The 21,848-nt window shown below is 40.0% G+C and overlaps 1 protein-coding gene across 3 annotated transcripts in view; it reads left to right on the top strand.

Moving 5' to 3' along the window:
* Window positions 1–3,167: 3,167 nt before the first annotated feature.
* The window catches only part of rcc2 (regulator of chromosome condensation 2), a 48,019-nt gene continuing 29,338 nt past the window's right edge, over window positions 3,168–21,848 (top strand). The window contains exons 1-4 of one of the 3 annotated variants that reach the window (XM_059951816.1): window positions 3,168–3,185; window positions 4,949–5,110; window positions 16,544–16,637; window positions 18,295–18,438. In XM_059951816.1, coding sequence (XP_059807799.1) covers window positions 4,949–5,110; window positions 16,544–16,637; window positions 18,295–18,438 — 400 coding nt within the window. In that variant the 5' untranslated portion in view covers window positions 3,168–3,185. Of the gene's footprint in view, window positions 3,186–4,338; window positions 5,111–16,543; window positions 16,638–18,294; window positions 18,439–21,848 lie in introns of those variants that run through there. The other 2 variants (XM_059951815.1, XM_059951814.1) reach the window with 2 other exon arrangements.

Raw genomic sequence — 21,848 nt, 5'->3', positions numbered from 1 at the left:
AGAATAAATAACAAATAAGTTACCTTAAACAGTCTAACAGGAAGGGTATTCACTTTCCCGGCTATAGATTGACTCATTATAGAGCCTTATGGTTGAGGGTAAGAATGACCTCAATTAGCACTCTTCAGCGAAGTGCAGTTGTCTTAGTCTATTGTTGAAAGTGTTCCTCTGATCAGCCAAGGTGGCATGCAGAAGGTGAAAACATTGTCCAGAACTTCCAGGATTTTCCACAGGGTCCTTGAACTATCACAGCCTCCAGAGTGTCCAGTTTGACTCCTATAACGGAGCTGTGGGGAACTAGGCTATAACTAGCCTTTCTAATCAGTTTACTGAGTTTGTTATCATCACACATGTTGATACCATTGTCCCAGCACACTACCGCAAAGAAGATTGTACTGGCGAAAACAGACTGGTAGAATACATGAAGAAGAGGCCTGCATACTCCAAAGGTTCTCAGTCTCCTCAGGAAGCAGAGGTAACTCTGGCCCTTCTTGTACACTCTGTGTTGGTGCACCACTCAAGTTTGTCATCCAGGTGTGCCCCCAGGTACTTGTAGGTCCTCACCACAACTAGTAACAGGAAGCAGCGCAGAGTTAGTCTTCCTAAAGTCCGTCACCATCTCCTTTGTCTTCCTGATCTTGAGCTTCAGATAATACAGCTTGCACCATTTGACAAAGTCCTCCACCAGGGCCCTGTATTCATCCTCCTCTCTTCCCTTTATACACCCAACTATTGCTGAGTCATCAGAAAATTTCTGTAGATGAGGTGACTCCATGTTGTATCTAAAGTTCAAGCTATGCAGGGTAAACAGGAAGGGAGCCAATTCAGTCCCCTGTTGTTTATAGCCATGTCTGACGCACAGCTCTGAAGCTGCACAGACGTTGGTCTTGGCAGTCAGGATATTACGAAAGTGCCAACCTGCATTGAATGTAGCTTTTCCCCCAGCAATGCGGGCTGTATGGTATTGAAGGCACTAGAGAAATAAAAAAAAATGATCCTCATGGTGCTGCCTTCCTTATCCAAATGATAGTAGGCTCTGTTCCGCAGGTAGGTGACAGCATCATTGACTCCAACATGCTCCTGGTAGGCAAGCTACAGGGGATGGAGGGCTGATTTGGCATGGGTTGGAGGTGAGCCAGGACCACCCTCTCTAGGGTCTTCATAATGTGCAAGGTCAAGGTCACTGGACAATAGTCATTCAAAACTTTTGGTCGGGCCTTCTTGGTTACTGGGACCACACATGATGTTTTCCACAGTGAGAACCCTTTCAAGGCTGAGAATATGCTCTGAAGAACTCCACATAGCTGCTCAGCTGCTTTAGGATCTTGGGGCTCACACCATCCGCTGTGTCTGAGTTTCCACAGAGCCCACAGAGCCCTTCTCAGCTACTCAGTAATGAAGGTGAGTCCATGATGACTGGGAAGTTGGTGGAAGGTGAGGGCTGGGGGAGTGATTATCGGGACAATAGCAGTCAGTATGTGGAGCTGTGGATGGTAGATGCAGGGAAAGGAGGGGATATAGACGGGTAGCCTGTGTTGTTCTTCCAATTGTTGAACTGGAAGGGGAAGGAAGGAAGAGGTGGGGCATTGATGTTGAGGGAGTATTGGGTGCCTCGGCACCTAATCTGGTGTGTTTGGGAGGAGGGGGGGTGGATGTGAACAGGAGGGCAATTGTCAAACCTATTAAAGAATTGGTTTAACTCATTAGCCTATTCACGGCTGTACTCCAAAGCTCTAAAGCTAGGCTGATTTAAGACAGTGATGTTCTTCATGCCTCTCCACACTTCTTGTGTGCTACCCTGCCCAAGTGTGCCAATTCAGACCAATAGGATGCTTTATCTTTTGAAAGAAAGGTCTAATCACCTCTATATAAGGCCAGAGTGCATTAAGCCTAAACTGTGATAGTCAAGCAGTGTCCCAATGAAAAAGGTTGAATTACAGAAATGAGCTTTACAGAGATTAAGGAGTACGTGTATAAGCCACTAGCAATGGTAAAAGAAAACATAGCTATTTCAATTCAACATTTTCATATGAGTTAAATTGTCTTTTCCTAAGCCTTACTTTTATTATCCTTAATTATTTGGATGGAGGTTTGGAGTTATTGGCACTACTGATGTATTTAACATTATGCAACGGCCCATGTTGGTTAGTGTTTTTTTTTTCTTCTCTTTTTTTGGGTTTTTTTTTCTTTTGTTCATAAATACTATGAGTTTGGGAGGCTATATATATTTATTATTATATATTTGAATGTTTACTTAAACTATTAATTATGTACGCTCAAACACTTTGTATTCATGTTTCATTTATGTTTGTTTAAAAATTAATAAAAAGATTTAAAAAAAAAGAAAAGAAAAGCTATTTCAAAATTAACGATTAATAATCAAGACATTGACATAAGTAGCTGCTTCCATGTGAGAATACACAGTTAGTTAAGTGCTATTTGCCAGAAAAAACATTAAAATTATCTTCCAAAGATGAGAAAGAAATTCCATATTGGCCATATAATCCTAACAAATGACATCCAAGAGATTAGCAAAATCTGCAGCATTTATGATGTATCTGAAGTCAGTCCAACTATTGTTCAAGAGCCACCATGTACTGTTTCAAAAAGAGTTGAGGTTAGATGACATTGTTGAATTCAAAGATGAAAGTACTCCAAAAGCTACCTGCTGAACTTAGAACTTTCTGTAAAACTGATGCTGCTGGGAAGATCACAGAGTAAAAAATCTACAGCCTTGATTAAACTTGTAAATATATTATATCAGTACTTCTAAACTATACATTGTAAGATATTTGTAATATCCATATGAACTATATATTTTACTTTATCTCCTATGTTTATAGCTGCTGTGTTACAGGGAAATCAGATGTGTATTGTACACCATACATGACATTGCATGTATCCAAAGGCCTCTATGTCTTAGTGTGCCACACACATGCTGAACCCTGTAGAAATCTGGCATCTTTCAAGAACTGCATTGAAAGTAATCTAACTCTATGATCTATTATCTGATAATTCCAGTACCAGATACACATAAACGCAAAAGTGCACAATTAAATTTCTGGGGCACTTTCCTTACAGCTTTTGCAACACAGCATCCTCATCAGATTTCTGGAGCTCACAGATAGGCTGGGAATGGAATTGAGAATCTAAAGGATTTCCATCAAGGAATCTTTCCTTAGACTGTAAGTCAAAACTGTAAAATCGAATGTGTTTTTTTATTGGTTATCATTGCAGTGTCCTTTTGAACAACACAAAGCTGCAAAAGCAATGCTTGAACTAATATTATGGCACTTAACAAGCAAATATGCCAAAGAGGTAACTCAAATTATGTCACAAAAATGTCAGACCTTTAAATGTATAATCTTGGATGTAGCTCCTTTCCAAATTATTGGACAGACTGCTGAAAGCAAAGATCCACCAGGTGAAACCATAATCTTATCTGCTCTAGATGAAACCATTAACAGTTAACATTTTGGTGTGGCCAACACAATGTTATTAATAATATTGCATAAGAAGAATTCAAAGTATGTATTGCTCAATCACTAAAGGCTCAAATATAATTTATCTGAAGACTAACAATAATTATAGGGCAATTGAGCAAACTGACATTAATAAACCTAAATTTGATGAAATAGAGCAATATAATTATTTCCAACGCAATTTCTTTTTTTATTGATTCATTTATGGGATGTGGCCATCGCCAGCTAAGCCAGCATTTATTACCCATCCCTAGTTGCCCTTGAGAAGGTGGTGATGGGCTATCTTCTTGAATCGCTGCAGTCCCAGAGGTGTAAGTATACCCACGGTGGTGTTAGGGAAGGAATTCCATGATTTTGACCCAGCGGAACAGAGATGTGTTTCCAAGTCAGGATGGTGAGTGACTTGGAGGGGAATTTCCAAGTGGTGGTGTCCACAGGTATCTGTTGTTCAGAACACTTTATCCCTTTCAATCTGTCCTTGTTGGCCATATAATTGTGTGCTATCATTGATATGTTCTTCCCCGACCCTGTTTTACAATGCACCATGATAACAAATAACAATATTAGTAAAAAACAAAAATAAATATTAATCTGTAGTTAAAGCAGAAAATGCTGTAAATAATCGAGAATCATTTGCAAGTAGAAATACTGAGTTCAATTTCAGGGCCATAATCTTATTAGAACTGCTGAAATTCTGACCTTACCATTGAAATAAAAGTAACTTTTCACTCTTTTAACTAACATAAATACGGAGTTTTAAAGGAGCTCTCCCAACCAGCAGATGTCAATGTCTGAGGAGCTTACGGGATTTCTTTTGTAGAGCTAGTTTTCCTTCCTGAGTTGTGTGTCCATGACTGATTGTGAATAGAGGGTTGTCACATCATGTCACAGACTCAGGGGCAGATTTACATTTTAACCTAACGGCGGGTGGGCTGAATATAAAAAAAACCTGCAGAAAATAACTCAGTCTCCCTCCCCCATAACACATTTGCAACAACAGCATCATTCCTTCCCAATTAAACGAATCCAGGTACTTAAAGTTGATCTGCGAACGGGGCAAAGAAAAAAAGCAAGGCACTTTAGTGCAGCGTTTGGAGAGAGGAAGAAAAGGCGGAAGTTTGATGCTTTAATTATTTAGAAAAAATATATATAAAAGAGGCAGACAGATGTGAGGCGGGTCCACGTGGTTTTTTTTCAGACATAGAGATCTATTGTTCAGATCAATAAAAAGGCAGAGTCTGAGGGAGAAAAGGAGACAAATCTTTGGATTTAAAACCCGGCAGAAAGAAAAAAAGAAAACAAAAAAATTATATATATATATTTTACGACTTTCAGTCAAGTTGGTGGATATTTGATCACCTGGAGAAAGAGTTAAATTTGCTTTTAAAGGAAAACTAGAAGCGATTTTTTTTGCTCAAAGGGGAAACGAATTTTTTTTTTTGTTTGTTGTTGCTGCTTGAGAAAAGATGCCTCGCAAGAAGGTGGAGAAGAAGAAAATGAAAGGTGGAAGGAAGAGGGAAAGGGACTTCAGTGATGAAGAGGAGCTGGAACTGGAGAACTCGGGCAAGAAGATGGGCAAGCCGGCCCTGCAGACCGTCAACGAGCCCGAGGAGACCAAGGAGAAAATAGTAAGCAAGCTCGGGGCTTGGCGGGCCGCTCGCTCGGGGGCTGGGAGAAGTCACCATAGTTTAAAATAAAATCCTCGCCGCTCCCGTTTTGTCACTAACCCCTTCAAAACTCCCCTCAAAGTTGTTTCATTGTTTGGAGGGGAAGAGTTTTATTTTAAATTTAAAGTATAGGAGTTTAAAGTACGGGAGAGGGAGAAGAAAGCAACTTTTTAATTATTATTTTCGCAGCGAGTAACAAAAGCGACTCCTGTACGGAGTGTGTTGATTATTTCCGGGAATATTTGTGTGAATTTTGGGGGTTTTGTTGGAAGTTTTGACGTCAGGCCCGAGCCCGGGATGGGAGTTCGGGGGAGGTGTTTAATGGAGGGCTTCGAGCCGTCTGCCCGCTCCCTCTCCAACTCACTTGCCGAGAATCGGGAGGGAAGCAGGTCGATTTTAGCTTTACTTGATTTGGATTATGTAATTGTTTTTGTTCGGTTGTTTGCGCTCCGCCGCTCGGCCCACTCGCTTCCAAACAAAGAGACGCCCCGGGCCAAGGGGTGCACGGCGAGAGACAGACAACCGGGCACTCCGAGTGGTCACCCACTACTCTCTCAGTCGCCTCCGGGGGGCTGCAGTCTCTTCCAAGGGCCGAACAAGGTGCCGGATGTCGACCGGCCCGAGGCTTGGGCTTCTCGGCTGACTAGGCCGCACACCGGCCAGGGGTCGGAACCCCAACCGCCGCACCTTCCCTCGCAGTTTAAATAAATTCCTGCCGCTTTTATTCACACAAACCGGCTCCAATTTTATTATTTTTTTATTAAAACTTTCACGTTTGCTCAAAAGTCCTGAGTTTTGTTTAAACTCCGTCCATACAACTTGTTTCCTTTTTCTGTGCTTTTACCTTTTGCTGCGTTTCGCTGGAAGCCATTGGACGTGGTTACTTTTAACTTTTCTCACATAGAAAATAGATTTATTTCGCCCGTTTCGGTTGCTCTAATTTCCCGCCATTTCCCCGGTCCGGGAGCCGGGGAGGGATGTGCGCAGGCGCGGCGCTCGCCTGTCAATCACCGGGAGCCGTCCCGGTTCAACCGGAGGAGGAAGGCTGCGCGCCGCGAAGTGCTCGGAGATTGCCGTCCTTTTTATACAGCCCGAGAAGATGGGTCGTTCGTGCTTCCACTCAGAACTTTTACGGGAACTGCTTTTTTTTTAAAAAAAAAAGAGAGAAATAAATGCGTACTTAGTCACATTGCACAGGGTGACTGTTCCATGTGCACGTGACACCACAAAGCGCTCGATTTCTGTGAGAAAGAAATTGAAACGCCAGCGCAAGTATTGAACCCTAAAGTTTATATTTGTTCCATGCAATGAGAGTTCAAACGTGGTGTTTTTTTTTTAAAAGTAGGGTGCCGGTGATGTGCCGTTTTGCAGCGTGTAAATCGGGCGCGCTCGAATGGGAATTTCTGTATTTCGGTTAACTGTAGGTTGTGGGAGCGATTGGGGTGCGTTAGGATGTCTATTGGCAGCATGAGGCCGGAGGGGAAGTTTAGAAATGCACATGGAGGGGGGGAATAAAACAAGGCAGATAACCGGAACTGCGCTGCAATTCCGACAGCGTCTATCAAGAAGACCACGCAACACTTTAGGCCGATGATCTGCGCCACAGCTGAAAAACGAGCATATTGACTTTCCGTTACGAAACTTGCGTCTTAGAAATTTTCCTTTGGGAATCATAGACTTGAAATGTGGTCAGAAGCTAGATCTTGTAGCGGGCAGGTCCCCCCCCCCCCCAACCCGATTTGTGTGGGGTTGAAGAGGGAGAGAGATTTAATTGTTTTTGTTTGTCCTGTCCACCTAAGTTGAGTGTTTGCTTCCGAAAACTCTGGCTCTATTTTCTGAGAAGCCTTATAAAGCAGCTCTTCGTGCTTCTGGTAAAGCTATAATGGAAAGCCTTACCAGCTATTCAGAGTACAAGTATCTAAAAGGAAAGTTGCTCAAATATTTTTATTTCTGTATCTAAATAAAGTGTTGTGCATGAAAGAAATTGGGTACTTCTGTACTTTTATTTAGCTTTTTGTGAAGTTGTAAGGTATCAAACTCTGGGCTGGTAAGTGCAAACTTACTCCACTCGTCACAAGCTGAACTTTTCCTCCTGTTAAATGACATTACAGCTGATCTTGCATCTTGGTTTCCCTTTCCTGTCACCTCCCTAACAGTGCATTTTTTTCTGGTGCAAGAAGTCTGGAATGACCATGCACTGGTACACTTGAATGACCATGTATTACCCATTGTACAGAGGAGCTGTGAATCCCATGCAAGGTGGTTAACAATGACACAGCTAGCCCTGTGAAGCAGGCTGAGGTTATAACATCGAGGGGGCATGATCAGGTGAATAGCTGCTATCTTTTATTTTCCCAGGGTTGGGGTGTTTAATATAGGTTCAGAAAGTACAAGAGGGGCAACTGTTTCCAACAGAGGATGATGCATTTAAGGAATGAGCTAAAGAAGGAAGTTGTAGAGTCAGGTATAATTACAACATTTACTCTTAATTGGCTAATATAAATTATCCTTTCTGTGGATAAGAGGCAAAATAAATGTTGGTGTACACAAGGCGAAGAATAACTTCAAGTACAAAAGAGGGAACTGTTGAGGTTGACTGGCATGAAGCCCATGGACAAAATGGCTGTCATTGTCATAGGCTAATGAGAAAGCATACTTGGCTGAAACCCCTACCCCTACATTATACATTATGAACTTACACTAAAATCTTTAATTATTGCCTTTAGGAGGGCCCAATAAACAACTACCATGTGATTTCCGTTGTTTTGTAAGGTAGGGTTCATCATCTTGGTTTAAGAATTGGTATTGTAAATGTGGCCCATTATAACAAAATGCCCACTGACTCCCATAACTACCTTGATTATACCTCTTCCCACCCTGCCAAATGCAAAAATTCTATTCCCTATTCCTAGTTCCTCCATCTCCACCGCATCTGCTCCAAGGATGAGGCTTTCCATTCCAGAACATCCCAAATGTCCTCTTTCTTTAAGAATCGTGGTTTCCCTTATGCAGTCATCAATGATGCCCTCACCTGCATCTCCTCCATTTCCCGCACTTCAGCCCTCACCCCATCCTCCCGTCACCAAAACAGACCATGTCCCCCTTGACCTCACCTATCACCCCACCAGCCTCTGGATCCAGCACATTATCCTCCACAATTTCTGCCACCTTCAATAGGACCCCACCACTAAGGACATCTACCCCTCTCTGCTTTTCGCTGGGATCGTTCCCTCCACGACTGCCTGGTCCACATATCCCTCCTCACAGATCTCCCACCTGGCACTTAGGCGTAAGTGCTACACCTGTCCCTACACCTCATCTCTTACCACCATTCAGGGCCCCAAACAGTCCTTCCAGGTGAGGCAACACTTCACTTGTGAGTTTGTTGGGGTAATCTATTGCATCCGGTGCTCCCAGTGCAGCCTCCTCTACATCGGTGAGACCTGACTCAGATTGGGGGACCGCTTCGTCGAGCACTTGTGCTCTGTCCGCCACAACAGCAGGATCTTCCGGTTGCCACCCACTTCAACTCTCCTTCACATTCCCATTCGGATATGTCCATACATGGCCTCCTCTACTGCCGTGATGAGGCCAAACTCAGGTTGGAGGAGCAACACCTCATATACCGTCTGGGTAGTCTCCAGCCGCTTAGTATGACCATCGAATTCTCCAACTTACGGTTAATTCCCTCCCTCTCCCTTCCCCCATCCCACCTTCACTCTGTCTCCTAGCTGCCTATCACCTCTCATGACTCTGCCGCCTTCTACTACCCATAGTGCTTTCCCCTTAGATTCCTTCTTCACCTCTCCAGCCTATCCCCTCCCTGCTTTCCCTCCCCCACCCCTCAATCTTTCCTCTGATTGGTTTTCCATCCTCCCCCCCCCCCCACCTTTCTAGGGCCCCTGCCCCCACTTCTTTAGTCCTGACAAAGGGTCTCAAACTGAAACGTTGACTGCTTCTTTAAACAGATGCTGACCGTCTGCTGAGTTCCAGCTTTTTTGTACATCTTAACAAAATGCCCTGTTCTTCCAAAGTAAGAAAATACGAATGGATCTTTGTAGCAGTGACCCTCAGTGTGGTTTTATTTAAGTCGCTGATAACTGCTGTCAAAAAGTTTAGTATAGTTGCCTCTTACTAAATTTATACTTTTACAAAGTTTTCAGTTTTTGTTAGAAACCTGGCATTTTGGTTGCATTTTAGAGGTTGGAGCAATTGTTGTAATCTCAGTACTTTTGAGAAGTTCATTGAATTTTCGTACTATGCAATTAAACTGGTTTGAACTGGGTGGGAGTTAACTCTTGGCTTATAACAATGCTGGGGTCTTTGTATGAAGCTGAGGAGAAATTTGTGCAGATTTGAAGCTGACTCAGTTTGGTTGTGCTGCAAATTGGAGAATGTTTTTCTTGGGTGCCTGAAGCGCCAGCAGTCTACTTACCTGCTAGTGGTTTGCACAGATTATTTTTAAGCCCTTGGTCTGATCTGAGGATTCCTGGGAATTGCAGCTCTCTAGCTAAGGAAACCTATTTGTTAGTGTACATGAGAAGGCTATTCAGCCCACTGGGTCCATGAAGAGATGGGTGCAAACTGTATGTACCTAAGGTCAGTATCAATCAAGGGTCACTAGCGCTTTTGAGGCTGAAGAACTAGCTTGTGCAATACAGTATCTGTGTGTGTCTTTTTTTACTCCTGTAAGCTTCTTTAATTCTAGAGGTAATATATTTTTTGTTTGGGATCCGATGGTGCAGGCGAGAATGATATTTAGAGGTCGTCTGAGACTGTGATAAATATCCTGTATCGTGAAGGGTTTGGTCTTTGTTAATGTCATCCCAGAGGTAATGGAATAAGTTTCATGGACAGAAATAGCCTTGTTTCCCCACATCCAGTTTTCAGTGGGTTAAGGAACTATGGCTATTCAAGGGCTTGTGTACCTCGTACACCATGAGACTGAGGTCAACTTGTGGCAAATGCACTTTGTGTAACATCAAATAATGCATGTTATTGGGGATGAGTATACAGTGAATCTCCAATAATCTAGAAGACTCAGGAATTTAGAAGGTTTTCTGTAGATGTTCCTAGAAATACCAATCTTATCTTTTCAAAAGTACATTTAATGTCAGAAATGTATAAAATATACATCCTGAAATGCCTTTTTTATAAAAAAAAACAGATGTTATAATAAATTAGAGTTTAATTGGTGCAAGTAATAGTTTTAGAGTGCTGGAATCAGGGCCTTGGTGAGTTGAAAGGGGGAATAGCAAATATATTTGGTAAGGAGATGCTGAAACATTGAATAGCAGATTACTGGGTGGAGCATTTTTCCGAGGAAGCTATATTGAGCCACTTTCTCGACTCCTTTGACATTTATTTTTCATCATCTGACCAGCCTTTAATTGGCCGGCCTTAACCGTAGCACATCGCCACCTTCAATTGAACTGTTGCAGCCCTTCAGGAATTGGACCCAGCAGTGAAAAGCACAAGCATTGTTTCTAAGGCTGCTTTGGAGAGTAACCAGAATCTATCTGCCGCTGCTGGCAGTAGTGGTTTGGGAGGTGCTGTTGGAAACTGAGTGAATAATAAATTCCATAAGTAGTACACATTGCGGAAACTGGTGGAAAGGATGAATATTTAGGGTCATGGGTGGGGTGCCAATCAATTTTGCTGCCCTGTTCTGCTTCTTAAGTGTTGATGCAGCTGGACAAGTGTAGGGTATTCCATCACATAGAAACATGGGAGAAGGAATTAGTATTCTTACTTTAGGACTCCTTGCTTTAGAATGTGATCGTGGCTGATCATTTATCTCAGCCATATGCAAATTTGCTCTTCCCATATTTGTTGATGCAGTTCTCTCTCTCTCCTTGGAGTTCAGCGACTTGGCCACTGAAGCCATCTCTTTGCAAATGATTCAGGGTCACTCCTCATCTGAGCCGTATAGCCTTTGACCTGTAATGTGAGACTGTGATCTCTTGTTTCAAGGACTCCAGTTGGGCCTAGGGCAGTTCCCTGATGAGTTCCTGAAGTGATGTTCTGAGCCTGAGATGATTGACCTCCTACACCATAACAACTGTCATAAGATGCGATTCCAGCAACTGGAGTGTTTTTCCCTTTGGCCATTGATTTAAATTTGCCACATTGGTAAAGTACTGCCTTTAGGTCAGAAAAGGCACTATGACTCTTCCTCCACAGTTTGGCTCTTTGGACTACTAAATGACCAGTGATATTGTACTGTGCTCCATTCACTGCTGCCAAGAAATGTCATAACTTCTCTGTGTATACTGACCCTGAATTTAACTAATACTGCTACTAATTGCCCATTCCAATTTAATCTTGATCTGAATGCCACTTCAGTGAGCAGTTGGACAGTAATTACGTTAGTGTGGATATGTTGTCACTGGTAAGAACAGCAGATTTCCTATCCTAAAAGCAGATTTTTACTGCTATTTTGCTTTACCAGGGGTGATTGTAAGGCAGGAATCCATTTTAGAAAACCTCGCGCATTTATTTTTCAACATAGTCCCCTCCTACATTTACAAGCTTAGTCTAGCGGTCGTGGAACATACGGATTTTGGACCTCCAGGAAGTGGCCACAGCAGGGGTCGTTAATAAGTTTGTGGCCTAGGGTAGAAGGAGGTGAGTTTTACAGCTCTCACTACATGCACGTGCAGTTCAATTCTGAGTGATTATGCAGAAAGTTTGAAGTTAATAACTCATCGGGGTGATTGATAAGTTTGTGGCCTAAGGTGGAAGGACATGTGCATGTAATGAGAGCTGTATAACTCAACTCCGTCTACCTTAGGCTATGAACTTATCGATTACCCCTGCTGTGGACGCTGTATGGAGGTCCAAGATCCGTATGCTCCACGATTGCTGGACTAAATGTAGGAGGGGACTATGTTGAAACATAACTGTGCTAGGTTTTCTAAAATTGACTCCTACCATAGGCCACGAACATATCAATCACCCCTCGTATGCAATATTACAGATTTTAATCTCACATTTATTTGACTTATTTTAAATCCCCCACTTACTGTTGAGGAATTTGAATTTGTTTCTCAAAGGTATCAGTCAATTAACATAACTACTAAGCTTTTGTACATGTAACATAGAAAATGTATTTACAAATATTGCATGGTTTGTCATGCTTCCAAAATGTACATTCATAGTTGTTCAGTATGGTGTATTTGGTAAGCAATGACTAACGGATCTTTTTAAGTGTAAATGATGTTTTCATCATACCCAAGTGTTGTTCTTAAAGAATGTAATTCTATCATATCAAACATTGCTACAGTACTGACAAAGTCCTGATGAAGGGTCTTGGCCTGAAACGTCGACAGTGCTTCTCCCTATAGATGCTGCCTGGCCTGCTGTGTTCCACCAGCATTTTGTGTGTGTTGTTGTTTGAATTTCCAGCATCTGCAGATTTCCTCGTGTTTGCTACAGTACTTGTTTTTTTTAAGTAGTTGAAACTTGGCAATAAGTTCCCTTTCCATGTTATATTTTATAAAAGAAACAGTGGTTTTTCTGGCCCAAATTTTAAAAAAAATTCTGATAATACAGTTTAGTAACTGGTCTTAGAAACCAAAAGGAGATGCAGAGGCCTATTAAAGACTTCTATTTGGATGAATAGTTGCACTGTCCTCAGTAGTGTGGTCAGTGGTGTGGGTCATGGAATGTAAAAGCTGGTGATGTGAACATTAAAAAGTCTTGGGCAAAATAAAGATCTCCTTTTCAGCATGTTCACTTCAAGGTCACCTACACCACTTTTCAGTGTATTTATGACTTGCCTGTTTAGTTGATCCAATGCAAATGAGATTAATCATTCATCATTCTACAGTTGTTGGAAGTAAAACTACAGAAGTGAACTGATGACTTTAACAAGGAAGTTAAAATATTTATCTTATGGAAGGTAGAAAGAAAGAAATACTATGGATCTTGACATGCAAATGAAATTGTAAGCAGGAAGCTTGGGAAGGTTTTCATGTCAATCATTTTTAAGCACTCTAATCAATTTCAGTTTGCTATATTTTAATCTCCAAATTTTGTCAGTATGTCAGCCATGCCACAAATGGTGTCTGCATATTCATTTAGGATGGTCTCAAATAGCAAGTGAATAATACCCGGTTTAAATTTCTGACCTGTTCCTGTGAAATAAAATATGCTCAAGTGCTTGCACACATCATACACCCGTGAAATAAAAATAAATGTTAAAAAATGCCTCATCCAATTAATTAGCGTGCTGCAGAGAAAACAAGTCCCTATTTCAGAATGTGTCTTTGACGGCTCTTCTCTCAATTTCCAGAATAAAGTTGTTTTCTATTTAATGTACTGCAGTGCTTTGAGAGTAAAGACTCCCAGTATATATAAACACCAGCACATTTAATAAGTTGTTAATCTTCCATTCTTTTTGCAATCCTATATTCATTAATATCCTCTCTTAATCCTTTCGAACTATCTTCACCTGTATCTTTTTGACGTGCATTCCTATTTCTATATCTACCTTTTAGGGTGAGGGAATTGCAACTCTAGTATTCAGATGTCAATTTTCTGACCTTGCAGACCTCTTGCAGTTGTTCATCTGTCCCATCATATGCTCAAATTCAACTTTGGCCCCCTACCCCTGGTAAAATGCTTGAACTGCTCCCTATTTTGGGCTGCTTTTTCACTCCTTATGTCCCAGGCATATAGATTTTAAATGCAACTGATATGACCAGGTCTGGTTGGGCAATATTCAGGCCCCTTTTTAAGCAAAATAAAAGCTTCTTTTGCACCTATAATGTGGTGACATATCAGAGAAGGAAACGAACAGCAAACTACAAAGGCAACATGTAGATAAATCATTCACAAATAATGTGACCAACGAGTGGACTTTAATGACTATATAAGGAGGGTGAATGGGCAAAATTTTTTTTTGGAGGCAATACCAGATTTTAGAAATGACAAATGAAGCCATGTCCGTCAGTGGTGGCGTGACTGGATTCTGATATGTGAGCCTAGAACTCAAGTAGTCTGCGTGTCTTGAGATTGAAACTAGATCTTTTTAAGTGTAAATGATGTTTTCATCATACCCAAGTGTTGTTCTTAAAGAATGTAATTCTATCATATCAAACATTGCTACAGTACTGACAAAGTCCTGATGAAGGGTCTCAGCCCGAAACGTTGACAGCGCTTCTCACTATAGATGCTGCCTGGCCTGCTGTGTTCCACCAGCATTTTGTGTGTGTTGTTTGAATTTCCAGCATCTGCAGATTTCCTTGTGTTTGGAGATTATGGAGATGTTGCTGGTGATGAGACCATGGAGTGATTTGAAGGTGGAGTTTTTATTGGAAATTTTGCTTAATTCTGAGCCATTTGAGTTTAGAAAGCAGAAGGGTAATGGGGAGCAGGATTTTGTACAGCTTAGAATATGCACAACAGATTTGTGCATATTCTAAGCTGTATAAGAATTACCAAGCAGAAATGACACCTGAAGATTTTTGACAGCAGATGAATTGAGGGGTCAGTGTTTGGAAGTATGAAACAGTGCAATTTGGTCTTGGCTTTGGCATGGATTTCCCCTGTGGTTTAATTCAGAAGTTCAGTCAGGAAGGTGACGGAGCTGATGGCTTTATGAAAGGTACTGAACTGGTTAATAATTGGAGGAAATGTCTACTCTTGGATGTCAGAGAACTGTCCGCCAATATAGTGGAGGTTGGACGAGGGCAGCAGTAAAATACAGCTGGATTTTATCAGGGCCATCCTGGGAAAAACCAAGTATTAAAGCCTGATTTCACCACCCTTCTGATAGGTGTGAGAGGAGCTTAGTCTTGATCATGAATGATCTGCCAAACAATTGGCTGCTTCTGTTACTCACTCACTTTTCATATCGTGACAGACCAAACTTCCTCAAGGTAGCTGTCCTGTGAATTTGCATCGTTCTCTAATTTTAGTTGTTTTTCTGCTCATTCTTTTGAAACCTATCTTAACTCTATGCTGGCGGGTTATTTACCCCTTACTGCCACACCAGTCGCCCCTTCCTCAGTCCCTGATTAGCTGAATTGGTTCTCCTCAATATTTTTTTGTCCTCTTCAGTTCTGCAGGCAGCTTGCCTCAGATGCTTTGTCCTCAAGCTATATATCATATCTTGTAGCCTTTTCAGAAGCTCCCTCAATTGAGTTTTCACAACTGCGTACTCAGGTGGCTCTTACCAATGTCTCTTGATTCGAACTGACAACAGCTTTACACACAATCCTCCTCCAGTGGCTCTGTATTGATTTTGAACTGCCTGGGAGGAGCGTTTTGTTTGGTTCCATGTTTGTCTGTGCAGATATAGCCAGGGAACTGTATGTTACTGCAGCATGGGATCTGAAGGCTTCTGCTCCTCCAGAATTCTCCTGCTTGTAGGTGGCATCAAGTCTTTCCTTGCTACCTGTAATGGTTCTACAAATGCCTGACAGAGTTTTCTTCCAACTAAACACGACGACCGAGGATGCTGGCCTCAGTTCTTCCCATAAGCCCCATTTCCTAGCTACTGACTAGTGTACATTTACCCCCTGTATCTTCCTCGGGTAAAATCTCACTGGCTGCAGCTTTAAGGTGATAGGTGACCTTTTGAAAAGTTTTGGGACAGAATGCTGTAGCATCACAGCAAACAATTATTTTTATCTCTTAATAAAATCCTAATCTAACCTCCAGTCCTAATCTTTTCTAGCTGACCATCATTCTACCAATAAGCTTGAGGTTGTCGAACTGCTGCTCACATCCTCCAACTTGTCCCAAATCTTTGCCTGCTTTCCCTGTGCTCGTTGGCTCCTGGTTCTGTCTAAACTGCTTTTGTTACTTCACAGCGTCTTAATGGCTTTTTGCTTTCTTTTCCTCTTTGTAAATTCCTCCAGCCCTGCCTGCGCTCAAGTCTTGTTTTCAAGCATTGTATAGTTGTCGGTACACAGCGGTGTGGCCACAGCTGTTCAGCTGGCAAGGCCTGAATGTTTAGGATCTCCTCCCAAGCCACTTCCCTCCAACTGTATTTGACTGAAGGATTGATCACTTGCCACATAACTTCCTTATATCAGATTTTATTTTTTTTGGCGACTCCAGTGACACCTCGAGGTCGTGTTTGGGCGATGTAAATAATGTTCTGTTTAGGCTATGTGCTGCATAAATGCAGCTTTGCTCTTGAGTATATTTTTAGCTTCTGTAGGAGTTATCAGATGAGCCTTTGCTATAAGTATCCTTGTAGAGTTGTTATATACACATGTGCATTCTAGGCTCCCCATATGTAATTTTAATCATTGAAATGCAACATTATCTGATCATGAACACTTAGGAGGATATAGTGTGGCCTGCAATTTATCTCAGTGACTGGTTTTTGCAATCTTGTAAACTGAAAGTTACTCTTTTGTTCTCAATGCATTCTCATAGAAACTAGAAGGATCCAAACATAAAGGTCAGCTTCTTATCTGCGGAGCCACAAACTGGGACTTGATTGGCCGTAAAGAAGTTCCTAAGCAACAAGGTATGCTGTACTACTTCCTGGGATGTAGCCTTATTACTAAATGAAATTTCAACTCTGAATGACAAAACATTTTGGGGAGGTTTTCTACTCAATGTTTCCAGCTTAGAGGCTTCTGTGCAAATTACTTTGCTGGTCAATTAGGGTACTGCTACAGTACATGTCACCATAAAGCACATTTCTTTTTAAAAGCACGCCATCTTTAAAATCAAGGTTTACAACATAGAACAGTACAGCACAAGAGCATGACCTTCAGCCAATTTAAACTGGCATTCTGGTCAACATGGTATGTATATAGCTCAATTCCCTGTCTGTTGATATGTCTGTCAACAGCTTCTTAAATCTTGCTATTGTATTTGTTCCCAACATCTCCCCTGGCAGTGCATTCGTGCCTACCACTCTCTGTATTACTTGGCATACACATTTCCTTTAAACTCTCAACCCCTCCTGTCCTCACCCTTCCTCTCAGACTTTGATCAGAATTCCCCTCAGTCATCCATGCTGTCGAAAACAATCCATTTGTCCTAATTAGTTATAGCTAATACTCCCTAAACCAGGCAACATCCTTCTGTACTCTTCCACATCCTTCCTGTAATGCAGTGATTAGAACTACACAATATTCCAAATAAGGCCTAAACAAACCTTTATGCATCTGTATCATGACGTACTGACTTTTGTACATGACATCCTAACCAGTGGATGTGAGTACACCCCTTTACCACCCATCTACTTGTGTTGCTACTTTTAGAGAGCTATGGAGTTATGCCCCAAGATGTCCTTTCACCCATGTCCTAAGGGACCTACCGTTTAATGTATACTTGCCCGTTAACTTGGAATTCACAAAGTGCAACACCTCACGCAAGACCATCTTCCATTTCTCTGCCTACATTTCCAAATGCCTATAATTTCCTGGTTTTGTCTCTAATGTCCTTAAGCAAAGGAACAACACTGGCTATTCTCAGTCCCCTGGAATTTTCTTGTTTTCTTGTGCCTACAGAGGATACAAAGATCTGATGCTCTAGCAATATCGTCTTTTGCCTCTCTCAATACCATACAATAGAATCCATCAGTCCCATGATATTAATATGCCCTTGAATATCAGCATACCCCTCCTGATCTCACTATACTCATGTTTTTCTTGATGAATACTGACACAAAGTATTTATGTAGTATCTCACCTACTTGTAGCTTTAAACATAAATTCCCTTGAATGGTTCTATCCTTTCCCTAGTTACTCCCGAGAGTCCAGAGACCATCTTGCTGTTAGCCCCATAAATGCTCCAAAAAGTTGGTTATGCCACAAAGGAGATTGGTGGATCACTTGCACTGTGCATTTTGCATTTTACCTGTGTATATCTTAATGTGCTACTGAGGGAATAAATGAGAGTACCCTCATATTTGACATTTAGCAATGGGTTCAGCTGTATTGCTTTTGCCTGCAGCTAACATTAATATTATTTACTGAACAAATCAATAGCAATAACAGTTTTGATGGTAACACAGCTATGTTTACAGACATCTTGATTATTGAAAATGGTGCTGGTAATTTTGTGTTATGATAAAATGTGACGGAATGCCAACTAGGCGGTGTGTAATGTTATTTTGTTATCCTTTTTCTTGAAATGATTTGCCAGTGGTTGATCGATCTTAATTCTTTCAGCTGCATACCGCAACTTGGGGCAGAATCTGTGGGGTCCAAATCGTTATGGCTGCCTGTCAGGAATACGTGTGCGGACAGTGTCATCAGGATCCTGTGCTGCTCACAATCTCATCATTACTACGGAGGGAAAGATCTGGAGCTGGGGTGAGTGGTGCTGAAACTTGAGCAAGAGTTTGACAGCTTTGTGTCCTGACTTCTAAGCCTTTAAAGCTTAATTTGGTTAAAAGTCAGTTACCAGCAGAACTTTGCTTATCAATTTTGTACATGGGTCTGGGCGTTTGGTTCTAAGCCTCTTGCTTCTCGTTTTATACATATATAATTTTCAATATTGCAGTGCAATAGAGTAGAAAGAAAACGACAGTTTATTCCTTGTATATTTTTCTCTGAATTGCTTTTACTTCTACCTGGTTGTGAAGTCCAGTTTTATGGTATTTGACTATTACAGTTCATTCTCAACCGTATACACTACTGGCATTTTCTAACAAAAACATCCTTGCCAATTACTTTAAATCTATTGCCTGATCATTGATCTTTTAAGCTGTTGGTCTAAACTCTTGATAGTTTTCAAATGCTTCTGTTAGATTACTTCATAACCTTTTCCACTCCAAAGCATTTGCGTTCTAAGGTCTGTCTAGGAATTATGATCCTTTATTTGTAGGAAATGTTTTAGTAAACTTATGTAACTTCATCAAATTTTCTCTTAAAATATGCTATACAGTATCCCAACTGAGATCAGTTAATAGGTTGTGAAAATTTGCCGCTTTTACTTTATGTTGTATAATTGTGAAATGCACAACTGTATGTTCCTTATTAATTAATCTGCTAACCTCCTGCCAGCTTTGAAGTTTTGTGCACAAGTGCCATCAACCTTGTGTCTGTTCTTGTATCCCATTTAATTTATTTTTGCTTTCCTTATTGTTTTTACTAAAGTGTGTAGTTCCTATTCTTTCCTGCAATTAAGTTTTACCTGTTATACACTCATTTTATTCTTAAAATCCGCTCCTGTCAGCCCAGCTGTTTATTGCAAAATATTATAATTGTGCTGTACATTCTTAAGGTCATGATTACAGATTGGCCTCTTGGTTATGCCACGTGATTGGAACTGACACAGTTGGTTTTGCTATTCATCATCAGATCTGCCACAAAACACCTTAAGGCCCCGCTTTCATGTATTTATTTGGTGTCTTCGATGATCGCCAGACCAGACTTTTTCGAGCAAAATAGTGCTCCAATCTATATATAGTAATGTAAATATAGATGACCAAATGGGTTGAGTTTTTTTTTCTGATTCCTTTCTTTTTCAATCTTTTTATTGAATTTCATATATAAAGAAAACATAACATAATAGTGAATAGGTTATAAGTGCAATAGACTTGACATTACATTAATAATAAGATAACAATATCCTATTAAATATCAACAACAAAAAAATAGTATATTAATCAATCAAGTCTATAATAATTATATATGAAAAAATAAAAATAATCATCAAAAGAAGAAAAAAAAATTAAAAATACAAGAAAAAATATATATTGGAAAAAAAACACTAACCTAAACTAACATGGGCAATAATAACAGTTTATATGTATATGATAGTGTCAAAAACTCCGGAACTCCATACCTGAACAAGAATAAGCAGAGAGAAGGTCTGGAAGAGGTCAAATTAATTCATATGAAAATGTCGAATGAACGGTCCCCAAGTTTCTTCAAATTTAATTGATGAGTCAAAAATAGTGCTTCTAATTTTTTCCAAGCTCAGATAAGAAATAGTTTGAGAGAACCACTGAAACGTGGTAGGAGGATTTACTTCTTTCCAATTTTGTAATATAGACCTTCTGGCCATTAATGTTACAAAAGCAATCATTCGTCTAATTGAAGGGGAAAACTGATTACCATCCTCATTTGGTATACCAAAAATTGCAGTAATAAAATGAGGTTGTAAATCGATATTCCAAATTGAGGAAATGGTAGCAAATATGTCCTTCCGATAGTTATGTAAAGTGGGACATGACCAAAACATATCGGTCAATGAAGCCACATCTGTCACATTGAGGGTTAATATGAGAATAGAATCGATCAAGCTTATCTTTAGACATATGAGCTCTATGTACAATTTTAAATTGTATTAAAGCATGTTTAGCACATATAGAAGAAGAATTAACCATTTGTAAAAATTTTTTCCCATTTTTCTGTTGATATATTATATTGAAGTTCTTTTTCCCATTCTTGTTTAATTCTACCTGATATTTCTGGTTGTATCTTCATAATCATATTATAAATAAAAGCCACTAATCCCTTCTGACAAGGATTTAAGGTAAAAATCAAATCTGAGAAATCCATTGAAGTTGAATTGGGGAAAGATGGTAGAACTGCATGTAAAAAATTTCTGATTTGTAAATATCTAAAAAAATTAGATTTAGATAACTTAAATTTGTTGGAAAGTTGGTCGAAAGACATCAAAGTACCTTCAAAAAAAAGATCACGAAGACATTTTATACCTTTCCTTTTCCATATGCTAAAAGCTTGATCTGTCAAAGAAGGTTTGAAAAAAAAATTAAGTAAGATAGGGCTATCAAGAACAGTTTTTCAGAGTAAAAAACTTATGAAATTGAAACCAAATTCGTAATGTATGTTTGACAACAGGATTAGATATCTGTTTGTTGAATTTAACTAAATCAGTAGGAAGAGAAGAACCAAGAACGGAGAATAGGGAATATCCCTGTACCTCATTGCATTCTAAATTTACCCACTGTGGGCACAATGGTGAATCCAAATCTAATTTCCAATATATTAGGTTACGAATATTATTCGCCCAATAGTAAAATCTAAAGTTAGGTAAAGCTAAACCACCATCTTTTTTAGATTTTTGTAATTGCCTTTTACTTAACCTGGGGTTTTTATTTTGCCACACAAATGAGGAAATTTTTGAATCAATATTATCAAAAAAAGATTTAGGAATAAAAATTGGTAAAGCTTGAAATAAATATAAAAATTTCAGTAAAATCATCATTTTAATAGCATTAATCCGACCAACTAATGATAAGGATAGGGGAGACCATCTTGTAGTAAGTTGTTGAATTTGATGGAGCATGGGTAAAAAGTTCAGTCTAAATAAATCTTTATATTTCTTGGTAATTTTTATACCTAAATAGATAAAGTTATCGTCAACAACTTTAAATGGTATCCTATCATTCAATAAAGTTTGCGCGTTTAAAGGGAATAAATCACTCTTATCCAAGTTTAGTTTATAACCAGAAAAACTACCAAATTAAGCCAACAAGGATAAAATAGCGGGAATAGACCTGTCAGGATCAGAAATATATAACAACAAGTCATCAGCATAAAGTGATAACTTGTATAACTTCTCACTACGGGTAATACCAAAAATATTAGGAGATTCACGAATAGCAATGGCTAAAGGTTCTAATGCGATATTAAATAATAAAGGACTTAAGGGACAACCTTGTCTCATACCACGAGATAATTGGAAAAAAGAGGATCTGTAATTATTTGTAAGAACAGAAGCAACGGGTTTATAATATGTTAGTTTGATC

The sequence above is a fragment of the Hypanus sabinus genome, chromosome 27, assembly GCF_030144855.1.
Source record: "Hypanus sabinus isolate sHypSab1 chromosome 27, sHypSab1.hap1, whole genome shotgun sequence".
In the NCBI taxonomy this organism is placed as follows: Eukaryota; Metazoa; Chordata; class Chondrichthyes; order Myliobatiformes; family Dasyatidae; genus Hypanus; species Hypanus sabinus.
Note: the sequence above shows the minus strand (reverse complement) of the source record. Positions and strands in the feature narration are given on the sequence as shown.